At 37.4% G+C, this 19,426-nt stretch overlaps 1 protein-coding gene across 1 annotated transcript in view; it reads right to left on the reverse strand.

Moving 5' to 3' along the window:
- Positions 1-1,091: 1,091 nt before the first annotated feature.
- The window catches only part of LOC116658124, a 42,695-nt gene continuing 24,360 nt past the window's right edge, over positions 1,092-19,426 (reverse strand). The window contains exons 3-5 of the mRNA XM_032462358.1: positions 16,608-16,803; positions 11,875-11,976; positions 1,092-5,592 (exon numbers count right to left, since the gene is read on the reverse strand). Coding sequence (XP_032318249.1) covers positions 5,384-5,592; positions 11,875-11,976; positions 16,608-16,803 — 507 coding nt within the window. The 3' untranslated portion in view covers positions 1,092-5,383. The remainder of the gene's footprint in view (positions 5,593-11,874; positions 11,977-16,607; positions 16,804-19,426) is intronic.

Below are 19,426 nucleotides of genomic sequence, written 5' to 3' on the forward strand. Positions count from 1 at the left end.
CCAAAACTGCAAGAATATTTGTGCTCAGATGACCCGATAGATGACCTGTCTCAGTGTGCAGCTTCCAGCTTTGCATAATAATTAGACACATTAGATGTTGCAGTTAGACACTGTGGCGCATAAAACTTGGCAATGAAGTCAACATGAAAGAAGTTAAGTTTGTTGTGAAGCATTTTGCAGACCATTGTACAGTAAGTACCTCTTCTGAAATACACAATTGTAGCGAACTGAAGAAAGAATATTTATCCACGAGAACTTAGGAACTGCCTTGAAGGGGTGGGAGCGGAAATTATTTGGCTTTCAGTGATACCTGTTACGTCCCAGTCAACATGCTAAGTATCAGGGGAGTTAGCAGATGATAAGAGCAACCTCTCCTTCACGGAGCTTGTGATCTGGTGGGAGACAAGGACACGTTGGTACTTAAAAGGTAAAGTGCTCTATGTATGATGTATGTGCAGATGTATGTGCAGGGCACTTGGGGACACTCAGGAGGCAAGAATACGTCAGAGAGCCTTTGTGTGCACCACAGAGCTCCACACTCACTCCTGGCTTGTGATGTAACGCCCATGCCATCTGTTGCTTCATCAGGAACATCCTCAGGAATTTATTTTTTGAGTCGTATCTCAAACTCAGGCGCTGGTTGTCTGAGAGTCTAGACTTTGAAGGCTCACTCCAACATTTACTAATCTGTATCTTCTGAACTCCTTATTTGTATGACAACAATTACTCCATGAGCTTATCATAAATACATACACACACACGTGCCCGCACACATACTCTGTGCCAGCCACTACACTAAATGTTTACAATAGTTTTTGTGTGTGTGTGTTTAAAACATTTAGCATAATGGCCAGCACAGAATGAGCCCTCAAATCTATGGTAATGGTCCTGGATATACTAAACAGACTTAACTTCATATTTTTTGTGCTTTCAGTTTGTGAAAGTTCTTATTTAAGAAATACATTTTATTCATTCATTCACCAACCGTTGACCAAGCCTTCTGTTCAGCTGGTGGTATTTTAGGTGCCAGTGGTGCAGGGGCTATCACAGTTATGTCTTGTCTTTTCTCTTTATAGCTCAGCTATTCACCAAATCCCAAAATGCGGCTAAAATTGAATGACTCCACTTCAAAAAGATTTAAAAGCAAGAGAACTGAAATAAAGTGACAAAACAACTTCAAGGGAAAATACAGTGGTCTGCTTTATTATTGAAAATATAATTATTTTTTCTTTTTCTAAGTAATTCAGCTGGTTTGTAAATACAAAATCACATTAAGAGAATGCTTTTTTTGCAATTGGTATAATCAAAAACAATTTGAAATAGAAAACTTAAATCTTATATGACAAAGTTTAAGAATAAATGAGTTCTATTAGCGAAATTCCCCAGAATATGCATTATCCTCCTTTCTTCTGAGATGGTAAAAATTTTAGCCAGCTTTTAAAGACATCATTTCATGCAAAAATGCTAGTGAAAATTTTGGCAGATAGCAAAACATTTTTCTAACAAATTTTAGTTAGCAGTGCCTCAGAAATCCATACAATTAAGATATTCATATTGTCATTTTTCTACAAATTCTGCAAAATGTTACAATTTCCCAGTAACTTGGGTATTTGAGCTTCTGACTCAGGGCAGGGGGAGACTAGCTTGAGTGCTCTTAATTTTCAAAATATGGAAACCAAAAGGCACACAATAAGTATATAATTTGCACTCTTTACCTTTGGGTGAATAAGACATAATTTAAGAAATAATTCACATAATCCAGGAGATTTCTGATAATATGCCTAGTTTGATAAAACTGGCAGATTTATTCAACAAGCAATATATAATCCAAGTTCATACTGAAAAATTAGAACTACATGTAAAATTATACTGTGTTATTTACATAAAAGAATTACAGTGTAAATCTACTCAAAGTCTAACACCAACATTAAATATCTCAGGTGTTACAAAGCATTTTCATTTATTAAGTAATAGAACCTGAAGCCCTCACTGAATTTTGTACAATAAAAAATATTTTATTGCTATGTTAGTTTCTATCTACAATTAGTTTTTACTCTCAGTGACCCTATTTTGTGCAATAAGTGATCATTTCTTATTACTAAGGCAGAGTTACTTTAAATTCAATATAATATCCACACTTTGAAAAGGAAATGTCCACTAAGCCATGAGTCAGTCCTAATATTATGATCAATTTTCCATCTAGGTCAAAAATAAGTAAAAGACAACATAACAAAAAAGTTTCTTATTGAGATCCTAGATACAAACATAATTTTGATATTGAAGGCTCTGTTACTCTTAGCACTGCGATACAATGTCAAATAACTAAAATGTTAGAAAGGAAGAATTTTCTATATTTATGCTAATTCTGCTTTACATGCCCTCATGGAACTGTGATGGTATTCCTTACTTTTAGCAGAAAATGGTAACTTTGAGTATAAACATACCAGATAAATACCATGTAACATTAAATTCCATGTTAACGATGATGTGTGATGTTGTGTTTCTGGGTGACGTCTATGCATTTTGTTCACACATCGAAGGAACTGGTAGAGACCAGGTGTCTAGAAAAGCCCAAGGCTGTGAAATCACACAAATCATCAATTCTGCTTCCAACTCTGACTCCCTCTGGATATAACAAGTTCAACTTATGAACAAGAAGGTGGTTCTAGGTACTTAAATATGCCAATGTAAACAACTGGCTCAAGCGTTGTCCAATAGAAAAAAAAAAGCAAATACAAATTATATATGTGTGAGAAAAAATACATAATGCTAATACTAACCTGTGTGTGTGCATGTGTGTAGTTAGCATCTAAGCTATATTAAACAATTTTTTAGAATTAAATTCTAAAAACTGAAACCAAAAATTCTTACTCTGCTTTTTTTTTTAAAGGAGTGACAGTATTACGGACTTAAAGTCTATTTGAAGAAACAAAAAACTCTTTGCCACCGAATCATGTTCAAAAGAACTAGAGACTTTTAGCATCTAAGTCAGACGTACCTCGGTGACACTTCTTGCTACAATATTGTGAAACAGGATGAACTTATTGTAAAATAAAATCAAGCTACTACTCTGAGTATATTCTTCTTTCTGGAACTCCCCTCTTCTTATTTATTCTAGAATAAAAACCAGTTTGAGATTTAGAAGTTTAAACTAGATCCTAGTTATGAGTAACATCTCTTGCAATGAATTCAACTGACAGTTTCTCAATGTGGGGTCTCAAGAAGTGAGAGCGAGGAAGAAACTGACTCACGTACCTCTGGGTAGATTCACAGATCCAAGAGAATGGCTAAGTCAGTCTGGCCATTTGTGAAAGCACAAGTAACTTAAGGATTGCGTGTGATTCCAGAGTTCATGTGACATATTGTACAACCTGCCTTCCTCCCTTTCCTGCTTCCCCTCTTCTTGTTTCCAAGCTTTTGGTTTCTTCTTCTGGGTTTTCTACTGTTCAGTGATCTCTAAGTTGCCCTACCATTTCCAGAAACACGGCGTATAGATTGTGCTTATGGGTTTAACAATGCCTCTGTTTCTTAAATGGAGTGTGGAAACACAACTGGAGGTTCAAGTGTTCCAAATTACGGAATGCCAGATTGAGAAAATGTTCAACTGTGTTGAAAAATCTATTGTCTGCACGAGCTGAATGCCACTCAGGATGGAAGGTCCATCGGAAACAGTAATGTGCAGATGGTGCTTCTCTGCAGGTTTGGAAGGAACGCTACACTGGGCAGGGCGCCGCCTGGCCCTCTGGTTAGGGGACCCTGTGACCTGGTCTGGGGGCGTAGCTTAGTGATCTTTAAACTATCAAGCAGTGTGTACCCTTTCTTAATTCCCACTTGGTCAATTAACATTTTTATACAACAGGTTTGTACAAACAGAGACCTTATCTTTCTCCGGTGGGAGCCTGCCTATATTCATTACTAGGGCTCCAAAAAGGATCTTCTGCACCAGGCAGCATTGTATCTCTGGTTCTCTAACTCTCATTGATTTAGCGTCACCCGTACCCCTGATATTAACAGAAGATGCTGGAAATGCAGCCAGCTGTCAGGCAGAGCCAGAGAAAGGCCCAGGCCTGACAGGTGGCAGGCAGGCAAATCCCTCTCTCAAGCCAGGTTGGCAGAGCACTTACCTTCCCCACAGCAGCAGACAGAGAGCAAAGCAAGGACACCCGGGGAAGGAGGCAGCTGTTTCAGGATCAAAAACTACCTCAGAATGGCTCTCATGCTCTGGATGAATGGTTCCTCCAACTGTGCAATTTGTTTTTTAAATAATAGCCCATCTTTTTTGTTGTTATTGTCTTTATTTTTTTAAATTGTTGTTGCTGTTGTTTTCACCAAAATGAAGGTGGGAAGCAATAAAATCAAGCAAACACCTTTAAAGGTCCTGAATATGGGATGCAGGGAAGTCAACGGGATTGGGCAAATGCAAGACTTTGGCAATATCCAGGCATCGACAGCCGTGTGGGTCCTATCGTGTCATGGATGTTTCAGTGATGCCATTTTCAGCGTGAACAGATGTGATCCCAGAGCACTGGAGGGACAGGGAGCATCAGCGTGTGTGTATGTGTGTGTGTGTGTGTGTATGTGCGTGTGTGTGTATATATATGTGTGTGTGTGTGGAGATGGAGAAATGCAAAACACCTGTCTGCTGACTATTGTTCATTTTTTCAAGCAAGAAGGAAATGACAGCAATTTAATAATTTATTATCCTCTGATTCTGAAAGTAAATAGATTAAATCTAGCATTTGATTACATGGAATATTGTCTCATGGCCAACTGGGTTCTATTAACCCATCAGCTTCCGATGTTAGCGCTAATATCTCTTCAAAAGAATGAAGATCTGGAAAAGTTTCTCTTTTACTTTTTTTCCCCATTGAAATTTTCTCAGTTTATTGATCAAACACTTCCTTTTTATAGCTGTCCGTATTTCCTCCTGCTGTTCCTAACATCACTGGTTAAGAAACTACTCCTAGGTATTTATTGTAAATGTGGAATTTGCTGTCACTTTTTATTCTATCTCACGGATAGTGGCCTTCCAGTTTTCTTTTCACCTCATCGCTCTATACTACTTGAGCTTTAAAGTTCCAGCCTTAAGAGTGTCATCCTAAAATCCTTGTAGCAAGTACAGAGGATGACAGATCACTGTGCCTTTCCTTAACCTCCCTTCTGGTTAGAGGTTAAGGAAACCCTCTATTCATGCAATTAAACTGAATGACTTGTTTTCCCATTTATCACAGCATTCAGAATGGGATGTTCTGTCTGATAATTTCGAGGTTTTCTTATAATCTTTGCTTTTGGAGTCAGTTGTGAACTAAAAATGTTAAGCTGTGGATTGCTTAGTTTGGGGCTGTTATACAGAACATTGTTCCAGGCTCCCTGTCCCCCAGCCTCACCAGTGTTCCAGCCCCTGAAGCCCCTTACCAGTCAGTCCAAATGCTCTGATAAGTTCAGGGTAGGAGAACGTCTTGTTGTTGTCAGCATCAAATAGCTCTAGTTGCTCTTGTGCTGGTGTCTCTTCTCCTAGGAGGCTCTCTATCTCACTGTAAGTCAAATAGCCGTTGGCATTGTGGTCAGCACCATAGAAAAAGATTTGAAGATCTGTGGAAATGAAAGACTTTGCATGTTTCAACTCAGATTTTTGGTGTCAACCCAAACATCGACCACCCTCCAACACAGCACTTCGTCCCCACCGGCTTAGGGTCTCTGTCCCTCAGACACAGCAAGGTCATTTTGCTGCACATCTCTTTAACAAGTCAGTCGATTTTTACCTTTCTTTTAACACCAGCTTATCATGTCTCTTCATTCTACTCTGAATTATCTGATCATTTCCTATACTTGTTATCCTGTTATCTGTGTTCTCATGGTGTTTTATAAGTAAACCATAAACTCAGTGTTTTTATTGTTTTCTATTTGCCTCATTGATTAATATAAGCCTTTTAATGGAATATTCTTCTTTATGTATACTACAGTTTTTGATATATCTATTGGTCTTTATTCTCTACGAAAAACATCCATCTGACTAAATTCTAATGATCTTTCTATCCCAAATCCTTTACTTATTTGCTTGTATTCACGTCCTACCTCCTATTTTTCTAACATTTCTTCATGCTACATCAAAAGTAGCCCCCTCTTTTTGCTGTCAATTCTGAACATACGGACGTCTCTTCTGCTAAGCTGGATGTCATCTACAACATATTTTTTAATTTATACATAATCAAATGTTGTTCCTCCATTTATAACGCCACTAAATAACATCCCTTTGTCAGTATTCTTATTATCCTCTCCATCTCACTGCTCTAAGTACTGCCTTTATTAAAGCACAATCATACATTGTTTTCTGTGTTTCTAAAGTGCCAGGCACGGTATGTGACACTGAGAATACAAGGGTGAAGAAGGCATAGACCCTGACTTCAAGGAGACAAAATCAGCAATTAAGACTTTTCAGCAAACAGTGGAATATCTGTTGTAATGTAGGTGCAGACAATGTGCCATTGAGGCATAGAGGAGAACGAGGGAGCGTTCCACTCAGGGCTTGGTTTGGTTGAATTATAAAGAATGGATAGAAATGCACCAGGCAGAGAAGTGGTTAGAGGTGATTTTTGGAGGGCATGATCCTACGGTCAACGGCGTTAACTTGTGGAGGAGTGGAGCATATTAAGAAACTGCCAGTAGCTTGTTCTGACAAGAGTGTATGTGGCGAAGGAGAGATGACCACCATACTAAGGAAAAATATTTTCTGACAACAGTCTTCTCTTTGGCTCTTCAGTTGATCACCGCCAAACAGTCCACTCCGCATTAGCTGTGCAGCGTCTCTCCTGGGACGCCCGTGTCCGGACCCCAGTGCCGAATACCTGCCCCCACAGAACAGCTCTCACCACTGTTGGTGTCAAGTTTCCTGCATTACAGAGCGTTTGATGTAATGTAAAGGCCCTTCTATCCTGCTAAACTGTAGAAAAAGACCAAACAATAACACCCTTAAGTTTACTTTTGCTTGGCTTAGGAAATCTGCAAAGTAGTGTGATAGTTGTGACAACTTCTTTGCTAGTTTGAAGGAAAAGAAATGAACATTTTTTCGTCTGAAAATATGAACGAGTATGTTCAGGTAATGAAAGGATTTAGCAAAAGCAATAATTTATACATTAGTTTTTACTTAACATGATAAAGAAAAACAAATGCCGAGGAATAGGGACTGAGAGAGTACTCAAGAATGACAGGGACGGAGTGAGCTTTATGACTATCTAGGCAGTCGTGGGTTAAACGCACGTACAGAGATTACGACATGACGTTGTCCATGAGAAAAAGAGGAATCACTATGGCAATGACAATAATATACAAGAAATATAACGATTGAATGTTCCATATTACAATTTTTAGGGAATTTAAAGTTCGCCATGCATATCATCCAGTTAGCGCTTGTTTCCTTCCTACAGTTCGGGCACTGTTTTAGCAGTTATTACGGTTTTTACTCATCTCCATTTCACAAAAGCTTGTATTCCAAACACCAAACCCGGGTCCCAGCATCAGGTCAGCTGTGACTGCTAAAGCTTCCCCAGAGCACGGAAGGGACGGCTGGGCAAACCCAACCTCAGGGTGGTTGAAGGAACCACGTGTGGGAAATGAAGCTATTGTGACATCTGACCATTAATTCTATAGTGAGCTCTCTTCTCGGATACAATGACTTCTCTGCCAGTGGGTGAATCGAGTTAGGCTATAAAGTTCAGAAAGTTTTCAGGAAAATTCCAGGAAGCGTCTACATGTATCTTCTAACACTTTAAAAAAATTTTATTTATTCTTTATTTTTAAAGGTTTTTTTTTTTTTATTGAAGTATAGTCAGTTTATAATGTTGTGTCTTCTAACACTTTACTCAGGTTTGATTAGCTTGTGTGACCTCGATGGGCCTGTTGTATCCCTGCAGCTGCCAATAAGTGACACTCCTCAGGGAGGAAGGGAAACTTTTTTTTTCTTGATCCTGACTTAATTTTGGAGAAAGTGAGAAAAAAATAAAAAAGGCTGGGGATGCGAGCAGCTTTGAGTTTTTTTTTTTTCCCATAGAGGCTGAGAATGGTAGAATCATCTAATAGATTCAAAACTCCAAGTATAGCTATTGATATTTTGAATTACGTTTGGTTCCATATTAAGTCCAAGGATGCATTTATATGAAGGTTAAAAAAACAGGCTTTAGCTGTCTGATAAGCTGCCAAACCTGGGCATTTAAGATAACAGAGCTGGCTGAACAGCAGTAGCTGCGCTGGGAAAGCTGAGACTGGCATCACGCCTGTGCAATGAAAAGTGATTTAAATGTCAGCTCCAAGGGAACCTCAGCCACATCCTCCACTGCTCCTCCCGCTAGAAGTTTTGTTCAAGCGCTTTCGACCAGGAGAGAATCCAAAGTTTCTTCTCTCCAAATCATACCCACAATTTTCTTCTGAAAGTAAAGTAAAAAATGCAAACTATGATATGCAAATATCATTGATGTTCAACAAACCAAAGGTATCACAGACTTCATTTCACACTCACTTTAGAGAACGTGAGTGATATCATTCCTAGAGGACGTTCTATTTGGGGTCACTACTTCATGCTTAGGTTGACAGCTGCTTGGCCAAGATTTATGGACAGTTACACTTGAATATAAGTTTCTTTTAAGGAGGTTGGATTAGTGGCCTTTAAGGTTTTTCCAAATAGTGAATGGGCCATCGGACAAATTAGTATAATATTTGCTTGGTGTTGTCAAAGCCACTGACCTTTTCTTCTTTTCCTCTGCAGTTATCACCTGGAGCCAAATCTGAGCTCTTTGTCACAGGGACGCTCCATTTCTGAAATGTTCTACTGTAGGATCTCACTCTCCGGCTTAGCCTCCTGTTACCCCAGTACCCAGTTCTACTGCACTTCATTGGCATCCAGGTTCCATACCTTTTCCATTTTCTCTCTATCTAAAAGGTTCTTTTTGTAAGTTGTTTCATTTCGTTTTGTTTTTTTAAAGTAAGCCTGGACCTTTGATCCTTGACTTAAACATTCTGTTGTGTAGACTGACAAACTCTTTCTTTACATTTCTGCTGCATCTGTCCAAAGTCCAATCCTGGGTCAACCCAACCACCTGTGTTCTCCACTCCTAGACCCAGATTTGTAGGCAATGCTGGCAAAAATCAAACAGCCACGTGGGTTGATGATACTAAAAAATCCAGCTCTTCATTTTAGCCGGCCTATCAGTGATACCTCCTTATCATTTGATTTGTTCCATTTCAGCTCTCTTATTCTCCATAACCATTTCAACTTTCATCATTTTCCCCTCGGGTCTTTTAACTTGTCATTTGACCCCCATTGGGTCCAGCAGATGAGCCTGCTTTTACTCTACTGAAAAAAATAATGCGCAGAAGCAAGTGTTCCTTCACATCCTGTCATTTCTCCTAACTCATTTGTATCCATACCTACCTTTCCTTCCTTTCTGCAGTTTCAGTGAAAAAAATAACAATCTGACAAAACAAACAATAAGCAAAATTTGCACACATTCCCTCTTAGTGCCTAAATTAAATTATCTAAACTTCACTTTGGAATTCTTCATTCTTGTCACGTCCTCAAAATATGCAAATGAGAATATATAGGAGGCGTTTGAATATACAACTCTGGAACTCAGGAATGAAAACTTGGCCAGAGAAACACATTCAAGATTTAGCCACAAATAAAGATTGAATTAAATGGGGGCAGAAGGAAAGTGCTTGGCATGTAGAACACAATATCAGTTGTTTCTTGTCTCTGTTCTCATCTCTTCCTCTTCCTCGTGTCCTCTCTTGGTTATGACATTCACGTCAATAAATCACACAAGCCATGAACCCTGCAATTATTTTAGATGCCTTCTTTACTCACCACCTCCACCCATTCTTGTTAATTCTATCTTCCTGGTGTCTGTTGAGTCTCTGCCCTTTCATCCCTGCCTTAGTTCAGAGGGTTATCTCTTAGCTTGACTTACTGCCGCTCCTCCCTAATTTTTCTTCCTGCTTCCAGATTTCCTTTTTAACAAGCTATTACCCTTCTACTTAAGGAATAATCTGTCTAAATATGCACATTTGATCATGTTACTTCTTATTACTCAAAAGTCTTTAATTAAATAGATCCTTGTTCATAATAAGATAAAACCTAGATTGGCATACTAACCCTTTCATTATGTGGTGCTTGGCACGATCCCCAAACGTATTCCTTGCCACTTACTGCACCAACTCACCAGACAAATGGAACTACTTGCAATCTGTCCTGTGTATTTTACCCTCTCTAATACATATGAGCTTTAGTATTTCTTTCATCTCTTCTCAACTCTGTCCTCACCCTTCCCTGGGCTCTTTCCTCTTCAACTACCAGCTCAGATGCTACCTTTTAAGTCAAGACTTCTTAGTCTGAGTGATGCCTTTCTGCCCCAAATTTCTCTTATGGTTTTCTGTGCTCATGGCTGCTCATCGTAATTATTCATATATCAGTTTCTCCACTATAGACATTGTATTAGAAACACTTTTTATATCTGTATTCCAAGCACTTAGCACAGACCTGAGACCCAGGAAACACACTTAAGTGTTGAATGAATGAAAGAGCATTCTCATTCTTTTTTGCCCTACTGTTTCCATAACAGCACATATTAGGATCTGGGATGAGAATTCAGGGTGGGAATAGGGCTAAATTTACGTATGATGAGACAAAATATACTTAACTGTTACCTTTTGACCACTTTGTCTCAAGTAAGACCCCCCTTTCTAGCATTCTCCTAGCATTAAGCACATGTTTATTTTCTTCTCCCCCCTACTGAGCTTTGAGTCATTCATGGCAGGAGCCACATCTGTCTTGTTCATTGATGTATAGTCAGTGTCCAGCACAGAATAAGTTCACAAATAATCAATTAATTCCCTTTGGGGGAAGTCTAGGGGAAGACTGGGAGAGGCTCTGTTTTTTTCTTGAGTCCACATTATTCTTGATCCTTTAAAGATGACCTTGCGGGGAAAGTAATAACTTGGTGGTAGAGCATATGGTTAGCATGCACAAGGCTCTGGGTTCAATCCCCAGTACTTCCATTAAAAAAAATAGTAACAAAGATAGCCTTATTTTTGACACTATCTGTGTAGTATTGCCTTTCTTCCTTGTTGTCCTGCTTAAGTTAGAGATGTCACAAAGTAAGGCATTCCATGTTTATTGGAAAATATGAATTCAGTATGCCAAGTTTACCATGATTTTATACACTGTGTATATAATTATATGCTATAATCTTTGGCATATCAATTACATCTCAATAAAAATATTATTTAAAAATACAAATAAATGCAAATATATTATTTTAACCCTAGTAGAAAACGTAAAATGAAATAATAACAAAAGGCAGGCAACCTGGTCATTTTGTTAAGTTCTTTAATCACCATTTCCCTCATGTTGGAAGGCTTCCTATCTTTTTATAAATCAATATTAACAGATTACTCATGAACATCCAGATAATACACAAGTCACCAAAAGTTTTAATAAGTAGACAAATTTCACTCACAGTCTTAGCGTGGTTACGTTTATCCCTCTAAAACTTGGATACCAATTATTTAAGTGCATATAATGTTTGCTTTCATTTTACAGAATAAACTATAACATAGCCCTGCAGACAAAATAAAGAAATTATACTTTTTGGTCATCCCTAGCCCTAGAGTTATTTTAGGGTTAAACATATAAAAATATATTGAATGTTTGGGCAAAAGAATAAGTATACATACATATAATTAAAATCTTGATACTTAGTATTTACAGGATAGATATTACTAAAAATAAGACAGGTGGTTTGGAGACAAACTACCTCTTACCTGCTGAGTCTTTTCTGGACGATATGCACGGGCACTAGCTTTATGTCAGATTGTGAAACTTACCTGTAAGATTCTTTATGAATGAAATGATTATCTTGGGCTTCTCTTCTAATATTCCAGAATCTACCACATCTTTAGGATCTTGTGATGCTGGCTCTGGAACAGCTTTTTTAAAGAGAGCAGAACAGTCAGTGATCCTGGTATAAGTGATGTGAGAAAATGAATAGCCACATACTTGGTGAATAGCGAGGCAAACAAAATGTGGGTCTAAATTATCACTCTAAGTCTATAATCACCTCACTAAGTGATCTGGAACACAATGTTTCATTCCATGCTGTTTTCAGTTACAAACACAGTAAAATGCCTACATGTTCTCACAGGTTAATGTTTCATTTCCTTTTCCCCGCTTGGCTCAGTGCTTTGTGTGTGTGACTCCTCAGAAGGATAATTCACTTCTTTGTTTTTTCAAAGACACATTTATTGAGTATCCACTCTGTGCCAGGCACAGGACTATGTACGTGGCTACCAGGTTGAATAAGACATTGTCTTTGGCACAAAGGCCTTACTGTCTAACAGTATGCTTGATAGCAAGAGGTTTTCGGAAGTGTGATGTGGTAGAACGGGCCCAGGTTGAGAATTCTAGTATAATTAGTCTTCTCAAATGTCGTTTCGACCAACTCTGTTAAAAAATAGCCACAGTGACAATGACAAATATAAAAAGAATGACTTCTGGTAGCTCAAGAAACCAAACAAGAGCTACCCATTTGAGAACTGGAAGAGGAACGCTGACTACATATAAAACATCAGATGGCATGATATGAAAGACTCTGTCATGCTGGAGGAATGGAAGATCCCCAGGAGTTTTGGGGATCCTAGAGAATAGGAAAGGACAACTTGCTGTGATTCACTTTGTTGAACCCACAAAAATGCTTATAATATGAATTAGAAATCCCAAACTTAAAAAAAATTTTTTTTTAATTTTACTTTAATGGAGGTACTGGGGATTGAACACAGGACCTTGTGCATGTTAAGCACACGCTCTACCACTGAGCTATACCCTTCCCCCTCAAATCCCAAACTTTTTAAATGCAACAATTTCTCAATCCTGGACTTTGTGAGAGTGATAGCTCTAAATGTATTGTACATACAAAGTACAAGTTCTCTTATTCTGAGAGAGGGGCATGTAGTGAAGACAAGAAATTCTCACTTTAGTCCAGCAAAGGCTCATTTCTATATTATACTCTAACCACTGCACCAACTTTCAGATGTGAATCTTCATCAAACTCTTCTGGGAAAAACCAACACTGTCTGCTTACTCTCTGGGAAAGTTTATTTCCCTGCTCTACACTGGCACCAGAACAGCTGACTATTGCTAGAGAACACCACAGTGCTGGTCAGTCTTTCATTACACACATGGTCCCAATCTTAACTGAGTTGTCAACACTGCCTTTTATCCTTTCTTAGTAGATTTTCTATTGTTGCATTCTCTTTTATTAATCCTCCTACAGTCCCTCTTCTCTCTCAGGTTCAGATGATGCTTTTACATCATACTTCTTTCAGGAAATAGAAATAGTCATGAATTTCCTCACGTACTCTACATCAAATCCACCAGCCTTCCCTGCTTCTGTATCTACATCCTTTTTGCCTTGATAATTGTTAAAACACATGATATCTCAGTTCCCATCAAAAGTCAATTCCTCTGCCTCCTACTGTTGGTAAGAATGTAAATTCTATGAAAAACAATATCTCCATACTGTTTCCTTAAAAAAATAAAAATAGAGTAATCATATGATCCAGCAATCCCAATCCTGAGCACATATCCCAAGGGAACTCTAATTTAAAAAGATACCTGCACCCCAATGTTCATAGCGGCACTATTTACAATAGTTAAGACATGGAAACAAACTAAATGTCCACTGACAGATGAGTGGATAAAGAAGATGTGGTATATATATACAATGGAATACTACTCAGCCATAAGGAAGAATGAAATAATGACATTTGCAACAACATGGATGGACCTAGAAATTATCATACTAAGTGAAGTAAGTCAGACAGAGAAAGATAAATATCATATGACATCAATTATATGTGGAATCTAAAAAGATGATACAAATGAACTTAAGTACAAAACAGAAACAGACCCACAGACATAAAAAACAGAATTACAATTACCAAAGGGGAAAGGGAGAGGGTTATAAATTAGGAATTTGGGATTAGCAGCTACACACTACTATATATAAAATAGATAAACAGCAAGACCCTACTGTATACCACAGGGAACTATATTCAATATCTTATAATAATCTATAATGAAAAAATATGAAAAATTATATATATATAAAACTGAATCACTATGCTGTACACCAGAAACATTGTAAGTCAACTGTACTTCAATTTAAAAAAGTCAGTTCCTCTCTACTTGCAGTTTAGATACCATTCTGATTTGTCAAGGATGTACTACAGCAATTACTCACCATCTTTCCTGTGTATTAATTTCTCTCCATATATATCTCACTCTCACTCATATTTTTAAACAAATTCTTAATACTGTGTTTCCCTCCATTAATCTATTTTCTCTTCCCTGTTAAAAACAAAACTTCTCCAAAGGGTTTCCCCATTCTTTATATAATCCACTTCTAATCCACTTTTGTTAGAATTCCACCTTCATATCATTCTATCCAACTGTTTTTCCAAGACTTCCAATGACGTCTATCTTATCAAAATCAAGGATCATTTTCATCTTTATCTTATTAAACTTTAACCTCTCAGAATGTTTGACATAATTCCCTCTGTCTTGAAATAACTTTTCTTAATTTTTCTGTCTCAATTTCTTCTATAAAAGAGAACATGGTACCTATGTTTGACCTGGGCCATATGGTTGTGATGGTTAAATGAGTTAATACAAGAACAGAATTTAGAATGGTGCTTGGCATATGATATTTCTCAATAAATGAAAGCTATTATTGTGTCCTATGATGTGCTATCCTATTTCCCCTCCTATTTCTGTGATCACTTCTAGGTTTGGTTTCTGGCTATGTCTCTGCTATCAGGTCTCTAAATTTTGGAGCTCCTCAGAACTGAAGCCCTGAGCCCTTTTCCCTTTTCTGTCATAACTCTCTCCCTGAATGATCCCACAGAGCACCCTGACCTTGATTATTGTACATATGTTGATGCCCCAAATTCACGTCTTCAGCTCTTACCTGTCGCTACAGTTCCCAACTTAACTGTCTACTTTAAAGTCTAATAGCACTTCAAATTTTAAATGTTAAAAGCAGAATTTTTAGTTTCCTCTGTGGTTTTCCCCATATTGTATATAGCACTAATCCTCACCCAGTTTCTTAGACACCTTGATTGCTTTGTTTTCCTCATTCATCAATCAGTTAAGTCCTGTGGGCTCTACCATTGGAAGTTTTCCTGAAACCCTTCATTTCTCTCTGCCTCAGCTATGAGGACCTCTTTCCAGCCTACTACACAAAGCTCCTAAGAGGTCTCTCACCTTCCATTCTTGGCTTTCTGGTGTCTAATTTCTACCCAACAACAACCAGAGTCATCTTCATCCTTCCATGTCTCTCCCCTGGTGAAGCCCCCCGGGCTTCTGCATACTGCAGCCCGCATGATCCTATGGTTCTCACCATGGCCTGTGCTCTCAGCCAGCTCTCCCACACTTCCCACTTCCTCACTGAGCTTCAGCCTTCCTGGATTTTCTACATTTCTCCAACAGGCTCAGCTCATTTCTCCCCTAAGGTCTTCGCACTGCTGTTCCCTCTGCACGGAACGCCCCTCCTTCTGGTCTTCACATGGGTCCCCTTTCTTCTCACATAGGAATCTGTCCAAATGCCTTCAGCTCAGAGGTCTTTCCTGATCACTCAGTCTAAACTAGTCTTCTCGGGTGGTTTATTATATAATCACTCTTTCTTAATTTCTTTATTAACACTTATCATTATCTAAGATTGTCCAATTTATGTGTTTCTTTTTTCCTTGTTTATGGTTATTTCTCCCAGTGAGTAATGCAGCAAGAGCTTCCTGAAGAAGGGATCTTCTTCAGTGCTGGGTCCTCAGTGAGCAGAGCAAGATCTGACACCTGGTACTTGCTAAATAAATATTGTTGAATAAGAGAAGGTTCAAGAGGGGATGTTTCTAACAAAATGTGAGAACAGCCAAGGACAATCCATGTATTCTCTCTGTTGGCAGCACTAAATCTTCAAGGTGGCCTCTCCTTAAATATAAGTAAACAATCCATCCCTTAAAGTATAACATCCCTTCCAAGCTCTACCCCTGGTCAGCGAGGACTTGAATACCAAAAATATTGGGTTGCAAAGAATATGGAATATTCACACCTAAGTGTCAAAGAAAAGTCTGTTAAATGCAGGACTTGCTTTCTCAGTTAATCTCCCTCAAGCTGCTGTGACAAGTTGGAAGATCTCCTAATTTTCTCCATTCATGAATTGTTGATAATAATCTCTGCCTTTTTGCAAGTGTCAGCTGCTCAAATAAAATATTTCCCACATCAAATGCTTTGCCAATATGTTATTGTCGTTACTAGTACATGTGGCATTTGGATTATTTACAGAAGCAGGGATTGGTTTGGAAAAATCCGAATTCTCTCCTCATGATGATTGCCATGTATCTTTCATGCATGTATTCATTCCTTCAACAAATATGTACAGAATACCTAATATGTGCCAGGAAATATGCCTGAAAATAAGCTATGAGTTACTAAACATATACTATGCCCGCCCTTTTCTGAGTATCATACTAAAGCAAATTATCAGTATCACCAATGACCAACATACCAGAAATGTCAGAATTTGGACTAGACATGACATATGGCAGTCCTGTAGTATAAAATTTCTTTTCTTTTTCTTGGAAGGATTGAGTTGGTGATGTATATACATTTAAATATTCTGTCCTGGTGATATTCAATGTATTCTCCATAACATACAGATTGTCTTTCAGTTGGGAAAGCTGCAAAAACACATCATCCAGGTCCTAGAAAGCAAATTGTAAATAGTGAGTGTTTAAAAGAAGATAGAAAGTGCTCAGTCAAAATAATTTTGATTATATTACATTATGTCCTAAAAAAAGAGATGCTACAAAAGCACATCTAGAGAAAATATGTAATACACAAAGGTGGCTTCCAATAGTACATTACAAAAAAGTCTATATTTAAGATAGTTTATTATTTAAATTATTTTATTATCAATTTTTCCTTCTTGATCTCTTGAGGTTTAAAAGTCTGCCTATCAGGTAAACTGTACCTTACTTAATCTAAATGGAGAAGAGAGATCATTAGATTGGACTTTATTTGAAATAAAATTATACATGTGGCATGGAAGTTTACTCTTTGAAGGAATTCTACCATAAAACCCTATGAGGCAAATATTTCCATTATTATTTCTTATAGAAATAAATCCAGTGAAAGAGAAGTATATATTCAAATTATTTAAGACAACTAAACATGTAAAACTAATTGTCAAATTTCCATCTTGGGCTCATAATAATGTTCATAATGATATAAAAAGTTTCAACTGCAAACAGTCTTATAATTCCCCACATCAGTGAGGCATCTCAGGGGTGAAAGAGGAAAACCTATGCTTATTTTCTAATGCAAACTGTAGAGAAAATATACATGAATATATATATATATATATACATTCACTATAAAATAACTCATTTGGCAACACCTGTCAGCTGGGTCTATTAAGAACTTTGAAATGATAAACAGTGACTTCTCTATTAATATCTACTTCAGTTATTTTGTGTTGCATCTAGAAACACACAATTTAAGCATTGAGATATTAAATGTGAAGAACACTTTACTAAAATTAGTTTCCTGGTTATGCTGACAAATAGAACAAATAATTTTCTGACAGGAGCCAGAGATCCAGTGACTTAAATGCTGTACGGGTAATCTAATGATAAACAAACCTTTGGTGACATCTAGTGGTGAAATATAGATTTATTTATTCACTTTCTTCTAACTTTTAAGATGCCACTACTGTATATAATCTTGAGTGATGCTAGGACAAATTGGAGGTTGGAACAGAATGGAGAAATTTAGCAAAATTCTTTCCTTCAATAAAAAACCTTAAAGCTTGTTAAGAACAAGGAGGAAGACATAAAAGAGAAGTAAATGTTAAAGATTTTTACATTTTATTGTGAGAAACTTACATAGTGAATAAAATTTAAAACAATTTGCTCCCCAGCTTATATTGTAAATATACTTTTTATGCAGTTATGTTTGCCTGGTGTAGCTCTTCTCTAGTTCTAAGTAGAAGTACCACACTACTTGCTCTGGTTGGTAATATTCCAGGAATGTGGATTAAGAATAAGAGAAAGTTGGAAACTGTGTATATATTTCCTATTTTCCATTATTTGCCATTATTCATTATATTTTATTACCACTATATTTTTTAGGATGATAGAGTAAAGATGTCCTTATAATTGGTGGCAGCAAATTTTGTTGACCTAGTTTTCAATTATATGCTATTTGAGCAAAATAACTTGCCAAACAATTTGGCAAGTCTTTGATTTTCACTTGGCTGTAGGGCACAAAATGATCTATATTTTTAACAAATGAACCCCCCTTAGAGCTGGAGTCAGCATGTTTCAGTGGCAGAAATACAGTGCTAGAGACAGTCAAAGCCTGTATTCAGGTGTATATTTACTAACAGAAATCCCAGGAAATTAGTTAATATCTTTAAGTCCAACGTCATTTTTAGAATGAACATATTGGATTAGACAAATTTCAAGCTTCCCCTAAATTCCGACCTTATTTTACTTTTATATGACTATCTATATGCTTTATTTATTCATTGGAACAAAATTCTACCAAAGAGTAGGGAAAAAAATTACAATTATTCTTCTAAAGGCTGTGTCTACATATTACAAGTGGAATTAGAATTTTGTTAATTACCCAGTTAATTTAATTGCTTTAAGCATTTAAATCCAAACTCAATTTTTCAGAGCCTCATTTACCTACATTAATGTGTCTATGTTGATTAAATTAAACATTTAGTGTGCACTTTGCTGTGTTGATTTAGCCCTGTGAACTGACAGGGAAATAATGAGAGAGGATATAATAACGTAGACTACAGAGCTCCTCGGGGGAAATGCGTGTTTTCTTTCCGCTAGATATGCCCCACTGCCTTGATCACACTCTAAATGAACAAGGAAATATTTGAAATACGTAGTCAAAATTTTAGGGACAAGTATTGTTTTTATCAATTCATTAAAAACCAGTTACTGAGTACCTACTCCACGCCACAGGCATTGTGTCTGGGGAGACAGTGGAGAAGAGCGGAGCCAAGCCTTCGTGGAGCGGACAGCCAGTCTAGCTGGGAAAGTTGGCATCGACTGAATTAGAACTAAATGGAGCGTTGCGAGAGCCTGTGGCACTTTGTGATAACGAGACACAAATTTTGTCGGGAAACTTAGGATGCATATTGAAAAGGTAAGTTTTATCCACTATTTCTGAGATGCCTCTAAAACAAAGATTTTCAATCTATTTTAGTCTGTCTTCTTTCAGGAACTAAAAGTGAAAGCTTTACTCAAATACAGAATTGAAAGACTGCAGGGTATGATCAGTTGCAGTGTGTGTCACAAGAAATGG

Source organism: Camelus ferus, chromosome 2 (genome assembly GCF_009834535.1).
Source record: "Camelus ferus isolate YT-003-E chromosome 2, BCGSAC_Cfer_1.0, whole genome shotgun sequence".
NCBI lineage: Eukaryota > Metazoa > Chordata > Mammalia > Artiodactyla > Camelidae > Camelus > Camelus ferus.